At 47.1% G+C, this 16,808-nt stretch overlaps 1 protein-coding gene across 2 annotated transcripts in view; it reads left to right on the forward strand.

Annotated features, from left to right (window-relative positions):
• CDK7 (cyclin dependent kinase 7) overlaps window positions 1-16,808 on the forward strand; it is a 36,982-nt gene that overhangs the window by 4,018 nt on the left and 16,156 nt on the right. Inside the window, exons 3-4 of one of the 2 annotated variants that reach the window (XM_069749758.1) lie at window positions 567-600; window positions 15,402-15,469. In XM_069749758.1, coding sequence (XP_069605859.1) covers window positions 567-600; window positions 15,402-15,469 — 102 coding nt within the window. Of the gene's footprint in view, window positions 1-566; window positions 601-10,478; window positions 10,578-15,401; window positions 15,470-16,808 lie in introns of those variants that run through there. The other variant, XM_069749763.1, reaches the window with a different exon arrangement.

Raw genomic sequence — 16,808 nt, forward strand, 5'->3', positions numbered from 1 at the left:
ACGGCGCCAAAATGGCCATGTCTGTACTTTGCTTAGCAAAATCCTGTGGACTGGTTCCCTTTAAAGGAACAAATGCTATTAGGCCTCCTTCACGCGTCCTAGTTATTCCTGTACTGGGGAGATCCATGGTCAGTATCCGCGTGCCATCCGTATGTATGTGACATGTGTGTATCCGTCTGCTGTCCTTGTCGCATCCTTGTGACACGTACTGGCGCCTTGGGAAAGCAGTACAGTTAGCTCTTCCTGGGTGCTGAAGCGTTCTCTCACCATTGTCGCCTGGTCTCCCTGAGATTGGTGAAGTGAGCGTGGGAACAGCTGGCAGTAACATTACTGCTCGTCATTGAAGCTGCGCCCCAAGCTCAGCTCAGTGTCCCTGTATACTCACCAGTAAAGGCTAAGCAAACAGCTGTGAGCTGTTATTAATATCCTTTGTACCTTTTGGAATATTGTCATGTTTCCGACATTATTAACATCAGCCCCCAGCCGGCTTTCCCTCTGCTGGTTATGGGTGAAAAATAGTAGTTTTATATTAATTCTATTGTCTTTTTTGTTTTATTATAATATAGATTAAGCTGGGTCACAGAGCAGAAGCCAATGATGGTGAGTTCTTTTTATGCTCTCTATATTGCCAACATAATGTATAGCGTTGTACATTTCAGGGCAGTAGCAGGCATACACGTGTGGGCCTCATTTACCCTCGTCTTCTGTAACACGTCCGCCCCTGCGATTGTACTGGGATCCAGCACCAGGTGACTCTGGGGTTCAGTACTGCTGCATATGACGGAATGTTACACCCAGAATACAGGCTCGTAGACTTGCGTATTAGTGAATAATGCCTTTTAGTTTTTAACTACTATGTTTTACTACTAGAAACTAAAAGGTAATTATCACTTAATTGCGGGACACAGGTAACCATGGGTGTATGTTGCGGTCGCTAGAAGGCTGACACTATGCAAAAAAATGTTAACTCCTCAACAGCGTACAACCACCGACTGGCACAAAGCTCGCTAGTTTTAGCTTGGTGTCAGTAGGAGGCAGACCTGGTTCTGACTCCAGATCCGTCCTTTCTCCTTAGGTCACCTTGAGTGTTAACGTTTCCCTTTATTTTTCAGATTCTTCTTTTTAAGGTAACACGGTGTAATTTCTCACCCTGTTTTCCCAAAATGTAAGCGACCGAGAGAACAGTGTGGTGCCGTCCACATCCTACCCTCCCAGGTCTGAGGCAAGACCTTACCCCAAGCATGTCTTAGGGTGGTTCGTGGTGGCTGGTCCTTGCCTGTTCCCCAGCCCAGCAGTCCCCTCAAAGCGGGCCAGGGGGAAGACTGTCACTTCTCAGTGACTTTTCCCACCTTAGAGTCGACACAAGTCTTCTGCACCGTGTGTGACCACGACTGTGTGGGAAGGAGGATACCACCCCCTCAAATGGGAGCTTCTGATCCTCGGGATGGTGTAGGAATCGGGACCTTGACAGACAGGTACTTTCTCTCCCTTTCCATAGTCCCCCTTTATGGCGGCAGGAGGCATCAGTATAGATCCAGCTCCTCTCCTTCCGGTGCAACAAATTTATATTTAAAAAATGTTGACCCAGGCTTTCTGGTCCTCCATTCCTTTTTACGTCCCTCTTGTGTGCCAGACAGTCAGCGCTCCAGGGCTCTCGTTTGTTTTTCCTCCTATGAGAGCTTCTGTTTTGTCTCGGTGGGCTTGGTCATGCCCCACCCTCGTGCGCGCCGGACAATTAGGAGCGCCAGGACTCTCAAGCGCACTTCCCTCCTACAGGAGCATTTATCTCTCAGCGCAGGCTTTCAGCGCACCTTCCCTGGGCCCAGCCTTCTTCCTTCTTTGCTTCTTCAGCTCCCCATGGTGCTACATCACCGACTGTAGCTCGACAGCATTGTCTTTTTTCGGTAGGACCTGCCTCTTTCCACATGCAGTTCCTTGCATTCAGGACCATGTAAGCTCTGTCCAGGCTTTATATAGAATATATATTTATATATTACTTTTTTGTTGTCTTTCTTCTGAGGCTTAGCTGTCCTCAGCAGACCTGGGGTGCTTCTGTCACTCCCCCACTTTTATCCACTACGCTTGTGTCTTCTGTAAAAGAAGAAGAGCAAGGAAAAAAAAAAAAGAATAAGGGTCCTACTGATCAGACCTTGGGTTTCTGCCCAGATTGTTGTCCTTCCAGCATACAAGCCTCAGGAGCTGCCTGTGACGAAAGCACAAATCCCTACCCTGGAGTGGGCTGTAGCTGTTTCTCAACCAATCTAACCAAGGTATCCAAGTCCTTGGTACAGGTCCTTGAATGTGTACGTAACCTGTCAGCCACCACCAGTGCTCTGATCGCTCCTCAGGATGAATTGCAGGCACCCACCCATTTCTCTCAGCATGGTAGATCAAGGATATGGTCTAAGAAACAGGCACACTCCAGTTTCTCCGCTGGTTCCACTTCTCCCTCCATAACCTCCAGGATGCCCTTGGTTTCCCCCTCCTCTTCCACTGAGGTTGCCCTGAGGTCTGACCTTAATTCTCAGTCAGAATCTGATACTGACACAGACCGAACTTCCAAACTCCAGGATATTGTCGACCGCCTCAAATCTGTCCTCGATCAGACTCTTAATAATCATTTGGAGGAGTGTCATACCTCGGATCACTCATTCAAAAGGCAAAACGCCCTTCCCGGGTGTTTTCCAATCACAAGGAATTTGAGGAAATCTTTACAAAGCAGTAGGAGCATCTGGAAAAGCACTTCCAGGTAGAAAGTTGGATATCTTATATCCCTTTGCCCTTAATCTTCTCAGATAATGGGCATAATCCCTGGTCTTGGACCCTCCTGTCTCATGCCTCTCTGCTAAAACTGTTCTGTCTCTACCTGATGGCTCCTCTCTCAAGGAATCAACTGATAGACAGATCAAGACCCTAAACAAGTCTGCATTTGCCGCTGCTGGCGCCTCTTTGTCCCACCTTTGCCTCAACTTAGGTAGCCAAGTAGCTTTCCGCCTGGGAAAAACTTCTTCATAAGGGCATCTTATCAATGGTCTCGCCGGACGACCTGGCTGATCTTGTGGACCAGACTGCCCACATAGAAATATTCTAGAGATATTGTAGCCTTATGCAGAATTCTCTGGCTCAGGCCTGGAATGCATACCAGACAGCCATAAAGTCCCTTACCAATCTTCCTTTCCAAGGATCTCAACCTTTCCAAGGATCTCAACCTTTCCAAGGATCTCAACCTTTCCAAGGATCTCAACCTTTCCAAGGATCTCAACCTTTCCAAGGATCTCAACCTTTCCAAGGATCTCTAAACTCGGATACTTGGCTTCCCCAGCTTAAGTACCCTACTAAGGGTACTTGGCTTACCCAGCTTAAGCCTAAATGTTCATTCACCAGGAGACGTTCTCTTCAGTTTCGCCCCTTTCGTCACTTCTCATCCTCTGGGACTTTCTCCCAGCGAGATTGGCTCCTGGCCCAGCGGGAAAGGAGGAAGTTGCCTTCAAACCCGCCCCATCTTGGTGCTCTAAGGGTTGCCCTTCTAAAGGTACCTTCACACATAACGATTTTGTTAACGATATCGTTGCAACGTCACGCTTTTTGTGACGTAGCAACGATCCCGCTAACGATCTCATTATGTGTGACAGCGACCAACGATCAGGCCCCTGCTGGGAGGTCGTTGGGGAGTGATCAGGACCTTTTTTTGGTCGCTGATCACACGCTGTCATCGCTGGATCTGCGTGTGTGACGCCGATCCAGCGATGTGTTCACTTGTAACCATGATAAATATTGGGTTACTAAGTGCAGGGCCGCGCTTAGTAACCCGAAATTTATCCTGGTTACCATTGTAAAAGTAAAAAAACAAAAAACAAACAGTGACATCACCGCTGTGCTCTGCTTTACGGCCGGCGCTGACAGTTAGTGCGGGAAGCTGACGGCGGGGGGGGACGTGGCAGACATCGGAATGTGAGTATGTACTTTTTGTTTTTTGTTTTTTTACTTTTACAATGGTAACCAGGATAAATTTCGGGTTACTAAGCGTGGCCCTGCACTTAGTAACCCGATGTTTACCCTGGTTACCCGGGGACTTCGGCATCGTTGAAGACAGGTTCAACTATGCCAAAGTCGTTCCCCTGATTGTTGGTCGTTGGAGAGAGCTGTCTGTGTGACAGCTCCCCAGCGACCACACAACGACTTACCAACGATCACGGCCAGGTCGTATCGTTGGTCGTGATCGTTGGTAAGTCGTTTAGTGTAACGGTACCTTAAGCCTTCTAGTTCCTGATCCAATAGATTATCTTCTGCATGACTGGAAACCCCCACCCCCAACTGGGAATCCTCTCGTGGTAGGCTGCCATCTTCTGCTTTTCTGGGACGTGGTTCTCTATAGACGTCAACGCCTAGGTCAGGGAGAGCTTTACCACAAGTTACAAGATATAATTATCTTCTCTGCCATGCAGACATTTTTTCATGCCCCGCCCTCCAAGGGTCACAGCTAAAGTCTCTGGTTTCTTTCAAGCCATCGACTCTCTCTCCTCCGGGCAGTGGTCATCGTATCCATTCGCCCTGAGGAACTCTTCTTGGGTTTCTATTTCAACCTCTTCGTGGTCACAAAGATGGATGGCTCACGCCGCCCAATCCTGGATCTTAAGCTACTAAACCGGCGGGTGTGTCTCCATTTCCGAACGGAATCACTCCTCTCGGTAGTTGCCTCTATGGAGCCCGTGGAGTTTCTCTGCTCAGTGGACATTCTGCATGCTTACCTCGACATTCTAAATTGCTTGGTGCATCAAAGGTTTCTCCTGTACGCAGTCCAAAGAGAACACTTATTAGTTCACAGCTCTTTCCTTCAGTCTGGTCTCTGCTTCCAGAGTGTTCACTAAGGCCATGATTGCGGTCATGGCCATTCTTTATTCCAAGGGGATTGTAGTCATTCCCTACCTGGACAACCTCCTGAACAAGGACCCGTCCTTCCGAGAATGTTCCAAAAGTCTTCAGATCACTGTAGACACTCTTACCCATTTAGGTTGTTAGTGAATAGGGTGAAATTGTCTTTGATCCCGGCCCGGCACCTAGTTTTCCTAGGCATGCTGTTCAATACCGATCGTGCAAGATTCCTTTTTCCTGAGGGAAAAAAATCTGTTTTCGCCTGGGAGTTAATTCGCTTAAGTCACCCTTAGTTCCCTAGTTGCGCCTTCCAGGTGGCCCTCCTTTCAGCTTGGGACAAAAGAATCTCTTCCCTGAATCTCCCCATAATTCTGCGCCTCTGACTGAAGCCAGTCGGCATAGGAGATGGTTCCTTCCTCTCCGCTGGAAAGTCGTAACGACGGATTGCTAGTCTCCTCAGTTGGGGAGCGGTCTTCCTTCATCACACAGTCCAGAATTGCTGAAATCTCTCCTCGATTGAGTAATCTCATCCCCCCTCTGTGTTCGGTCAAATCTGTCAAAGGTGAGGCACTCCCGACGTCAATCTGATGGCGTCTCTGATGAATCCCAATGTCCCTCGTTTCGTAGCCAGGTCTCGCAATATGGAGAATATGGACTTATTGTACGTCCTAGCCACACACCGGTTACATCTTTGAGATCTGTGGAACGGCTGACTGGCTCCCAGGGTCTCGATCTGTTCTAGTACCTTAGGGTGTGGAGATGCCTAAAATGGCTAGTAGGAGCCGGGTAGCAATGCTGTGTTTGGTGTCAATGTGTAGCATGGGTCCTGCCGGATCTGAAAAAAATGCCTCCCTAGTGCTGGGTGTTAGTTGTTATGACTCCTCTTACGTTTTGGAGTTTTTAGCTGCTAGATGAGAGGGTAGAGAATTTAGGTCCAACCCACGGGGCAGGAGGGGAGTGATCCCCAAGGAGTTAAATACTCGTGTACAGCATGGCCTATTGCTTTACTCTGGGGAGGTTGTGACGACGTATCGTGTGGGTAGAAGTTAGGGAACAGAGGGCACCACCAGCCTCCCATGTGGCAGCCCCTTACCCACAAGCCAGGCCGTTTATCTGACTGGTAACTGACAATATTTTGCATACTTCTGTACTACAGCTATTGTATTTGCATATCTGACCATTGTATATATAAAACCATTGTGTTATATAGTGTTTTGTCTATTGTGCCCTTAAAGGGAACCTGTGTGTGTATATGTATATATATATATATATATATATATATATATCTCAATGCTGTTAACAGACTGGGCTTATAGCTAACTAGGTACTGGTGGCAGTGCTACCGGCTCATCAGTTGCTGTTTCACTGGTGCTATTCAAGAGAGCCTCTCGGCCTGTCATGGTTGTGAGTGAGTGTGGTGCCACGTCAGTGACTGCGAGGACCACATCTTCTCACTCCCTGTGCCTTTGTGGGCAGGAGGTGTCTGGATAAAACTGTGTCAAGCTGTCCTTGCATGTCCCCAGAGGGTGCGGAACATCACATTTGGACAAGTAAGGGGAGCATACCACGTGATCCCGTGGGCATAATAGTGATATCAGGCGGGGTGGTGAGGTGCAGGTTTATCACATGTGGCAGTGGTGGGATTCTGCTTGATCTCTCTGGTGCCATCCTTCACACTGACCATGATTAGAGCAAGGAAACGTGTCCTCACACCCTTATCACTGGACCTGGAAGGCCTTCTTTCATTGGTGTGAGGATTGTTGCACAGCACTTATGTTCCTTTCCCTTCCTTCCATACTGGCATTCTTACAATCATGGCTGGAGTTCGGTTTGTCCCTTAATCTTAAGAGTCAGGTATCCACGCTCTCCATTCTGTTTCAGCGGAATGTGGGGTCGTGTTCCCTATTTAAGACCTTCATTCAGGGCATTGCCCGCATAGCGCCACCATATTGTCCCCCTATGGACCCATGGGAAATTTAACCTAATTTTGAGGGTTTTTCAGGGACCCCCTTCGAGCCCATTTAGGACATCGCGTCTTCTCTACTATCCTGGAAGGTGGCTTTTTTGGTTGCAATTACATCTATCAGACATGTCTCTGAATTAGCAGCTCTCTTGCCGCTCTCCTTTCCTTGTCTTACACCAGGACAAGGTGGTCTTGCAACCAGTTCCTTTATTCCTTACTAAGATAGTCTCTCCGTTCCACATCAATGAGGATATTGTCCTTTCTCCTGCATGTCCACTGTCCATCCCCTTGGGAAGGCTTGTACACAAGCTGTCTGAAAGATGGCATCCATCAGGCGTTCGGATGCTTTGTTTCTTTCCTGAGGGTCGTTGTAAGGGACATCCTGCCTCCAAGTCTTAGTGCCCCTGGATCCTTTCGGTTATACTGCAGGCTTATTGTGTTGTTGTTATTATTATTATTATTATTATTATTTATTGTTCTAGCGCCATTTATTCCATGGCGCTTTTACATGTGAGGAGGGGTATACATAATAAAAACAAGTACAATAATCTTAAACAATACAAGTCACAACTGGTACAGGAGGAGAGAGGACCCTGCCCGCGAGGGCTCACAATCTACAAGGGATGGGTGAGAATAGGGAGGTGAGGATAGAGCTGGTCGTGCAGCGGTTTGGTCGATTGGTGGTTACTGCAGGTTATAGGCTTGCTGGAAGAGGTGGGTCTTCAGGCTCTTTTTGAAGGTTTCGATGGTAGGCGAGAGTCTGTGTTGTGGTAGAGGGTTCCAGAGTAGGGGTGATGCACTACAGAAATCTTGTATACGATTGTGGGAAGAGGAGATAAGAGGGGAGTGGAGAAGGAGATCTTGTGAGGATCGGAGGTTGCGTGTAGGTAAGTACCGGGAGACGAGGTCACAGATGTATGGAGGAGACAGGTTGTGGATGGCTTTGTATGTCATGGTTAGGGTTTTGTAGTGGAGTCTCTGGGCAATGGGGAGCCAGTGAAGGGATTGACAGAGGGGAGAAGCCGGGGAATAGCGGGGGGACAGGTGGATTAAAAGCAGCTGAAGAGAAAAGCAGGATGCACTCACCAATCTTCAAGATAGCAATTTTATTAAGTCTTCACAAGTAAAACTTCATGGCCGGGGGAAGAGGGAAGGGGCTCGTGCGAGCAGGAGGAGACGACAGCCGTTTCGCGCGATCCTTGCGCTTCAACGGGTCTGCATGAGTGAGGGCCAGGTTTTTGTTTTTTTTTTAATACCGGCTTCTTTGAAGATTATGGACTTGTTTAGGGCAGTGCCGTCCATATGCTATTTTTTTTCTTCCTTATTCAGGACAGGTGGATTAGTCGGGCAGCAGAGTTTAGAATAGATTAAAGGGGTGCGAGAGTGTTAGGGTATGTGCACACGATGCAGATTTAGTGCAGAACTGCAGCAGATTTTTCTGCAGCAGAAACGCTGCAGAACTGCACTGTGATCACAGTACAATGTAAATCAATGTGAAAAAAAAAAAGCTGTGCACATGGTGCAGAAAAATCTGCGCAGAAACGCTGCAGATTTCAAAGAAGTGCCTGTCACTTCTTTTGTGCAGTTCTGCAGCGTTTCTGCACCCCTCCATAATGGAAATATGCAGGTGCGTTTTTGATGCGTTTTTTACGCGTTTTTTGTGCAGATTTGTGCTCAAAAAACGCATCAAAAATGGATTAAAAATGCACCTGCAGATTCTGCCAGGAGATGCAGATTTTGTGCAGAACTGCAGCAGATTTTTCTGCACCAAATCTGCATCGTGTGCACACAGCCTAGGTACCGTCACATTAAGCGACGCTGCAGCGATATAGACAACGATGCCGATCGCTGCAGCGTCGCTGGAGAGCTGTCACACAGACAGCTCTCCAGCGACCAACAATGCCGACGTCCCCAGGTAACCAGGGTAAACATCGGGCTACTAAGCGCAGGGCCGCGCTTAGTAACCCGATGTTTACCCTGGTTACCATTGTAAATGTAAAAAAAAACACACTACATACTTACATTCCGGTGTCTGGTCACGTCCCTCGCCTTCAGCTTCCCGCACTGACTGAGCGGCGCGCCGGCCGTAAAGCAGAGCGGTGACGTCACTGCTGTGCTCTGCTTTACGGCCGGCCGGCGCTCGGTCAGGGCGGGAAGCTGAAGGCGAGGGACGTGACCAGACACCGGAATGTAAGTATGTAGTGTGTTGTGTTTTTTTGTTTTTTTTTTTTTTTACATTTACAATGGTAACCAGGGTAAACATCGGGTTACTAAGCGCGGCCCTGCGCTTAGTAACCCGATATTTACCCTGGTTACCAGTGAAGACATCGCTGAATCGGCATCACACGCCAATTCAGCGGGAGATCAGCGACCAATATAAAGTTCTGATCATTCCCCAGCGACCAACGATCTCCCAGCAGGGGTCTGATCGTTGGTCGCTGTCACGCATAATGATTTTGGTAACGATATCGTTGCTACGTCACAAAAAGCAACGATATCGTTATGTGTGACGGTACCTTTAGAGGGGAGGCCACAGAGCAGGAGGTTGCAGTAGTCAAGGCGAGAGATGATGAGGGCATGGACTAGGGTTTTTGCAGATTCTTGGTTGAGGAATGTACAGATTCGTGAAATATTTTTGAGGTGAAGTCGGCAGGAAGTGGAAAGGGCTTGGATATGCGGTTTGAAGGAGAGATCAGCATCAAGGATTACCCCGAGGCAGCGAGCTTGTGGGACTGGGGAGAGTGGGCAGCCATTTACTGTAAGGGATAGAGTTAAGTATAAACTACCTACTCCGTGTGATGGGGCCTCCTGGGCTGTCTGTCACTAGGCCTCTACGACCCAGATTTGCAAGGCCGCTACCTGGTCATCTCTTCGTACTTTTGTCAGATTCTACAGGGTACATACCTACACCTCAGCTGATGCCGGCCTAGGTAGGAAGGTTTTGCAAGCGGCGGTTGCCCATCATCTGACCTGATTTGAGTGTTAGTTTGTTCCCTCCCTTGGGACTGCTTTAGGGGGACACAGGACGCACTCTTGTTTTTTTTTTCTGACCTATATTGGGCCTGTGGGCCTCAGTTTGGCCTGTATATAGTAATTTGTTGCTTTTTTTTAATGACAAGCTTTGTGCTAGTCTGTGGGTGTACCATGCTGAGTAGGAGGGATCTTCTTTTTTTTTTTTTCTTTTTTTTTTTTGCCTAGTGTTGACCTCCAAGCAACTACAGCATACACCCATTTTTTTATTTATTTTTTTTACCTGTGTTCCTCAATGAAGGCTCAAAGAGAGATTTTACATTTAGTACCAAAATCCTTCTTTTTACTCCTTAGTGAATAATGAGTTAAAGAGTGTCTGTCAGCCCAAGATATAATCTAAGCATGTAGCCTTGAAGCGGATACAGCCCACTAGAAGTCCCACCTTTTTTAGTTTCCTATTTGTCACCTTAGTTCTGCATAATTAGTCTAATAAAATATATGCTAATTGGGGTGATTGGTGCACTTGTGATGTGGCCAATGGGCTCTGTTCAGGTTATGCCCAGTGGTTTGGCGTGTCCTCCTCCTCCCTCCCTGGTGATTAGCAGCGCTTCTTTGTCTGCAGAGACAGGTCAGACAATCCAGGCTGTCAATCACCAGTGAGGGAGGCGGCACGGACAATCCCAACAGGCAGAACAGTGCACAGAGCGCCAGGATTAGCAGCTTTGTTTAGACATCAGTTAGATAGAACTGAGGCAGCGATTAGAAGATAAAGGTACGATATTTATAGTTGCTGTGTCCCCTAAAAGGCCAAGTACGAACACTTTTGGTTTACACACTCCCTTTAACCTCTTAGGTAAACTGATCAAATTTGATGACGATTCAAAGCTCGCCCCAGGAATGCAAGTGCACAAACCACTGGAATAACTGCACCAAGGGAGGGGACTATAGGTGGTTTTTATTAAGGGCAAACATTCAGATTGAGAAGGGGTGGACAACCCCTTTAAAGCCTATATTTCGTCCTGCAAAAACAAGCACTCATACAGCTATGTTGATGAAATTATTAAAAACCTATAGCTCTTCAAAGAATGGAGTGCCCAAAAGCGCAAAAAAAAGGTGTTCGCAAAACTATGCAATCATTTTTCTAAAAAATATGGACGTAACTACCGTATATTTTTCTGGTTGTAATGTAATACTTTGGCCCCTAGATGGCCTCCTACGACACGATGTGACTACTACATAGGCAGCCTACAAGAAGTTCACCCTGAAAACTGTTGTAAAATTAGTTGGAAATCTAGAAAAAAAAAAACTTGCATCGACTCCATGTGCAAGAAGACTGTGGAGGATATTATTAGTTACTGTGTGTTGTACTGATCTGTATTGTTTCATTCTGATGCTCTCGTGGTTTGTGTAGGTTTCCTCCAACACTACAAAGACCTACTGATAGGAAATGTAACATAGTAACATAGTAACATAGTTAGTGAGGCCGAAAAAAGACATTTGTCCATCCAGTTCAGCCTATATTCCATCATAATAAATCCCCAGATCTACGTCCTTCTACAGAACCTAATAATTGTATGATACAATATTGTTCTGCTCCAGGAAGACATCCAGGCCTCTCTTGAACCCCTCGACTGAGTTCGCCATCACCACCTCCTCAGGCAAGCAATTCCAGATTCTCACTGCCCTAACAGTAAAGAATCCTCTTCTATGTTGGTGGAAAAACCTTCTCTCCTCCAGACGCAAAGAATGCCCCCTTGTGCCCGTCACCTTCCTTGGTATAAACAGATCCTCAGCGAGATATTTGTATTGTCCCCTTATATACTTATACATGGTTATTAGATCGCCCCTCAGTCGTCTTTTTTCTAGACTAAATAATCCTAATTTCGCTAATCTATCTGGGTATTGTAGTTCTCCCATCCCCTTTATTAATTTTGTTGCTCTCCTTTGTACTCTCTCTAGTTCCATTATATCCTTCATGAGCACCGGTGCCCAAAACTGGACACAGTACTCCATGTGCGGTCTAACTAGGGATTTGTACAGAGGCAGTATAATGCTCTCATCATGTGTATCCAGACCTCTTTTAATGCACCCCATGATCCTGTTTGCCTTGGCAGCTGCTGCCTGGCACTGGCTGCTCCAGGTAAGTTTATCATTAACTAGGATCCCCAAGTCCTTCTCCCTGTCAGATTTACCCAGTGGTTTCCCATTCAGTGTGTAATGGTGATATTGATTCCTTCTTCCCATGTGTATAACCTTACATTTATCATTGTTAAACCTCATCTGCCACCTTTCAGCCCAAGTTTCCAACTTATTCAGATCCATCTGTAGCAGAATACTATCTTCTCTTGTATTAACTGCTTTACATAGTTTTGTATCATCTGCAAATATCGATATTTTACTGTGTAAACCTTCTACCAGATCATTAATGAATATGTTGAAGAGAACAGGTCCCAATACCGACCCCTGCGGAACCCCACTGGTCACAGCGACCCAGTTAGAGACTATACCATTTATAACCACCCTCTGCTTTCTATCACTAAGCCAGTTACTAACCCATTTACACACATTTTCCCCCAGACCAAGCATTCTCATTTTGTGTACCAACCTCTTGTGCGGCACGGTATCAAACGCTTTGGAAAAATCGAGATATACCACGTCCAATGACTCACCGTGGTCCAGTCTATAGCTTACCTCTTCATAAAAACTGATTAGATTACTTTGACAGGAGCGATTTCTCATGTACAGTGGGTAAGGAAAGTATTCAGACCTCTTTAAATGTTTCACTCGGTCTTTCATTGCAGCCATTTTGTAAATTAAAAAAGTTAATTTTTTTTCTCATTAATGTGCACTCGGCACCCCATCTTGACTGAAAAAAAAAAAAAAAAAAAATGTAGACATTTTTGCAAATGTATTTAAAGAAAAACCTGAAATATCACATGGTCATAACTTAGTATTCCGACCCTTTGCTCAGACACTCGTATTTAAGTCACATGCTGTCTATTTCCTTGTGATCCTCCCTGTGATGGTTCTACTCCTTCATTGGAGTCCTGATAGGATAGGACTTGATTTGGAAAGGCACACACCTGTCTATATAAGACCTCACAGCTCACAGTGCATGTCAGACCAAATGAGAATCATGAGCTCAAAGGAACTGGCCAAGGAGCTCAGAGACAGAATTGTGGCAAGGCACAGATCTGGCCAAGGTTACAAAAGAATTTCTGCAGTACTCAAGGTTCTAAGAGCACAGTGGCCTCCATAATCCCTAAATGGAAGAAGTTTGTTACCACCAGAAGTCTTCCCAGACCTGGCCGTCCAGCCAAACTGAGCAATCGTGGGAGAAGAGCCTTGGTGAGAGAGGTAAAGAAGGTCCCCAAGATCACTGTGGGAGATGGGAGAAAGTTCCACAAAGTCAACTATCACTGCAGCCTCCACCAGTCAAGCCTTTATGGCACAGTGGCCCGAAGGAAGCCTCTCCTCAGTGCAAGACATATGAAAGCCTGAACAGAGTTTGCTAAAAAACACATGAAGGACTCTGACTATGAGAAATAAGATTCTCTGGTCTGATGAGAGGAAGATAGACCTTTTTGGTTATAATTCTAAGCAGTATGTGTGGGGAAACCAAAGCACTGCTCCTCACCTGCCCAATACAATCCCAACAGTGAAACATGGTGGCAGCATCATGCTATGGGGGTGTTTTTCAGCTGCAGGGACAGGATGACTGGTTGTCATTGAAGGAAACATGAATGCGGCCAAGTACAGAGGTATCCTGGATGAAAACCTCTTCCAGAGTGCTCTGGACCTCAGACTTGGACCAAGGTCCACCTTCCATGAAGACAATGACCCTAAGCACACAGCTAAAATAGCAAAGGAGTGGCTTCAGAACAACTCTGTGACCATTCTTGACTGGCCCTGCCAGAGCCCTGACCTAAACCCAATAGAGAATCTCTGCAGAGACCTGAAAATGGCTGTTCGCCAACCAACCTGTCATAACTGGTGAGGATCTGCAAGGAAGAATGGCAGAGGATCCCCAAATCCAGGTGTGAAAAACTTGCTGCATCATTCCCAAGAAGACTCATGGCTGTACTAGCTCAAAGGGGGCTTCTACTCAATACTGAGCAAAGGGTCTGAATACTTATCAACATGTAATTTTTCAGATTTTCTTTTTTAATTTGCAAAAATTTCTACATTTGTTTTTTTTTTTTTTTTTCAGTCAAGATGGGGTGCAGAGTGTAGATTAATGTGAAAAAATGAACTTTTTTTGAATTTACCAAATGGCTGCAATGAAAAACTTAAAGGGGTCTGAATACTTTCCGCACCCACTGTAGATTGAGCCCCAGTGGGGACAGCGATATCGGTACAGCTCTGTCTAATATGTTGGTGCTCTATAAGCAAAGCATAATTCCTATATTGGTTAATACTGTTATTGGTGTTACACAATTCTACAATGGGGCTTTTTTTTAGGCCTAAACCATTTCCTGAGCAGCTCAAGAAATATGACAAATTCCATACTGTCAATATCTAGTTTTATTAGAGATGTTTTATTTGCATATTTCTTAAAATTAAAAATCCCCCTTCATTTGCCTGATCTGGTGACATTCCCACCCTTCATCTGCCGATGTTGTCCTCCGCTCGCTCTCCTGCTGTGGGAGCTTCATAATGAAGGTTTATGTGGCTACTGAGCAGCAGTCTGGGAATGTGCCGGTCGCTGACCCCACCGCGGTGACTCCTCGCTCACCACAGGCGTGTGTCACCTTCCTTTCTCTGGCCGGGTTACAGGAGCTGCTTAGTTGTGGCTTATAGATGGTTAGGTCTTGTGTTACTGTTTGTACAATGGTTTCCATAGGACGCAGCAAAGTTATTCAGTACATGACTGGTGAACCGATCAGAATCACATGTCGGGTTATTGGCTTTTTGAGTTTTTAAAGATAAATTATCAAATTATCATAAATTTGAGATACATTTCTGCCAATATGTTGTAGAGATATTGAGAGTTGAGTTCTCAACTTTTTAAAGGGAATATGTCACCAGGTGTTTGCTACCTTATCTGAGAGCAGCATAATGTACAGAGACCCTGATTCCAGCAATATCCCTTACTCAGCTGCTTAGTGTATAAATTTATTTTTTTTTTTTTTATAAAATCAGTGTTTTTATCAGCAGGAGATTATCACTAAACGACAAGTAAACCTGCTACCAAGTAGTCCAACCAAAGACCCACCACTGATTGTCAGCTTTCTGTGTACACTGTGCATAGGCAGAAAGCCTATTAGTGGTGTGGGCGGGGTTATACAGAGCTCAGCATTCAGAGAACTACCAGATGTGCAGCAGAGAACTGATTTTATCAAAACTGCAGCAACAAGCAAAGTAAGTGATACATTGCTGGAATCTGGGTCTCTGCCCCCACCTTATGCTTATCTCAGATGGGGGAGCAAAAACCTGGTGACAGATTGCCTTTAAAGTGGGGATCCGGGGATTGAGGTGAATTGGGGAAAATCTATTTTGGGTACGTTCACTCACCAGTAATCTGTACAAGACCATCATCATGCAGTATCAGATATCGTCAAACTTATTTTCTAACACATGATCTTATTGTTTGCAGGTATAAACAGAACTGCATTAAGAGAAATCAAACTTCTGCAAGAGTTAAGTCACCCGAATATTATAGGTGTAAGTATGGTGTTCTCCACCAGAACGTGTCCTAATTCCTCCTATACCGATACTTCTCTGCTCCACAGTTAAGAGCTGAGCTGTTGGGCTGGGTTCACATTGCGTTAATGGCAATCTGCTGACGGCATCCGTTACATAGCAGCACTAGCATTATGTAACGGATGCGTTAGCACACCCATTGACTGCCATTAATGTAACGACATGCATTAGTGATGTGCTGCCATTCTGTGACAGACCCTCGGACGCGGTCTGCAGCGTTTTGGGGTCCGTCACCGCTAGCACAGATGGAGCATCTGCGCTAGTGCGATCTCATAACGCGATCTTTAAAAGGCACTTGTGTTGCGCAGTCCGTTTAACGCATGCGCTGAATGGACTGCACTAACGCAATGTGAACCTGGCCTTACTCGTCAGAGGTAAATAAAAAAACACAGACACAGAAGCAGACAAGGATTCCTGTTTTGTTTTTGTTTAAGACTCCAAATGGGGTTAAGGTACCAAAAGTAGCAACACTTGCCCCACTGGCGCTTCAGTCCCCTCCGGTCTGTACTTCTGCTTCAAACAAAATTACGATGTTAGCCTGATGTTGCCAATCAGTACAGTACTGGCGGTGGGGGCTCTTCCCTTATTTTATTGCTCCTCTTTTCCAGCATTGATGCGTTATGGTCTCCTGACTGTCTTTGTTCAGATGCTAGGAGTTGGGCCTCTTCCACAATTCTGTATAGAACACGCGGGATGGCACTGTTTCTATCAGTTGGGTGCCGTCTGCATTGTCCCGTCGGCTGGGTGCCGTCCCGTCCCGTCGGCTGGGTGCCGTCCCGTCCCGTCGGCTGGGTGCCGTCCCGTCCCGTCGGCTGGGTGCCGTCCCGTCCCGTCGGCTGGGTGCCGTCCCGTCCCGTCGGCTGGGTGCCGTCCCGTCGGCTGGGTGCCGTCCCGTCCCGTCGGCTGGGTGCCGTCCCGTCCCGTCGGCTGGGTGCCGTCCCGTCCCGTCGGCTGGGTGCCGTCCCGTCCCGTCGGCTGGGTGCCGTCCCGTCCCGTCGGCTGGGTGCCGTCCCGTCCCGTCGGCTGGGTGCCGTCCCGTCCCGTCGGCTGGGTGCCGTCCCGTCCCGTCGGCTGGGTGCCGTCCCGTCCCGTCGGCTGGGTGCCGTCCCGTCCCGTCGGCTGGGTGCCGTCCCGTCCCGTCGGCTGGGTGCCGTCCCGTCCCGTCGGCTGGGTGCCGTCCCGTCCCGTCGGCTGGGTGCCGTCCCGTCCCGTCGGCTGGGTGCCGTCCCGTCCCGTCGGCTGGGTGCCGTCCCGTCCCGTCGGCTGGGTGCCGTCCCGTCCCGTCGGCTGGGTGCCGTCC

The sequence above is a fragment of the Ranitomeya imitator genome, chromosome 1, assembly GCF_032444005.1.
Source record: "Ranitomeya imitator isolate aRanImi1 chromosome 1, aRanImi1.pri, whole genome shotgun sequence".
NCBI classification, from domain to species: domain Eukaryota; kingdom Metazoa; phylum Chordata; class Amphibia; order Anura; family Dendrobatidae; genus Ranitomeya; species Ranitomeya imitator.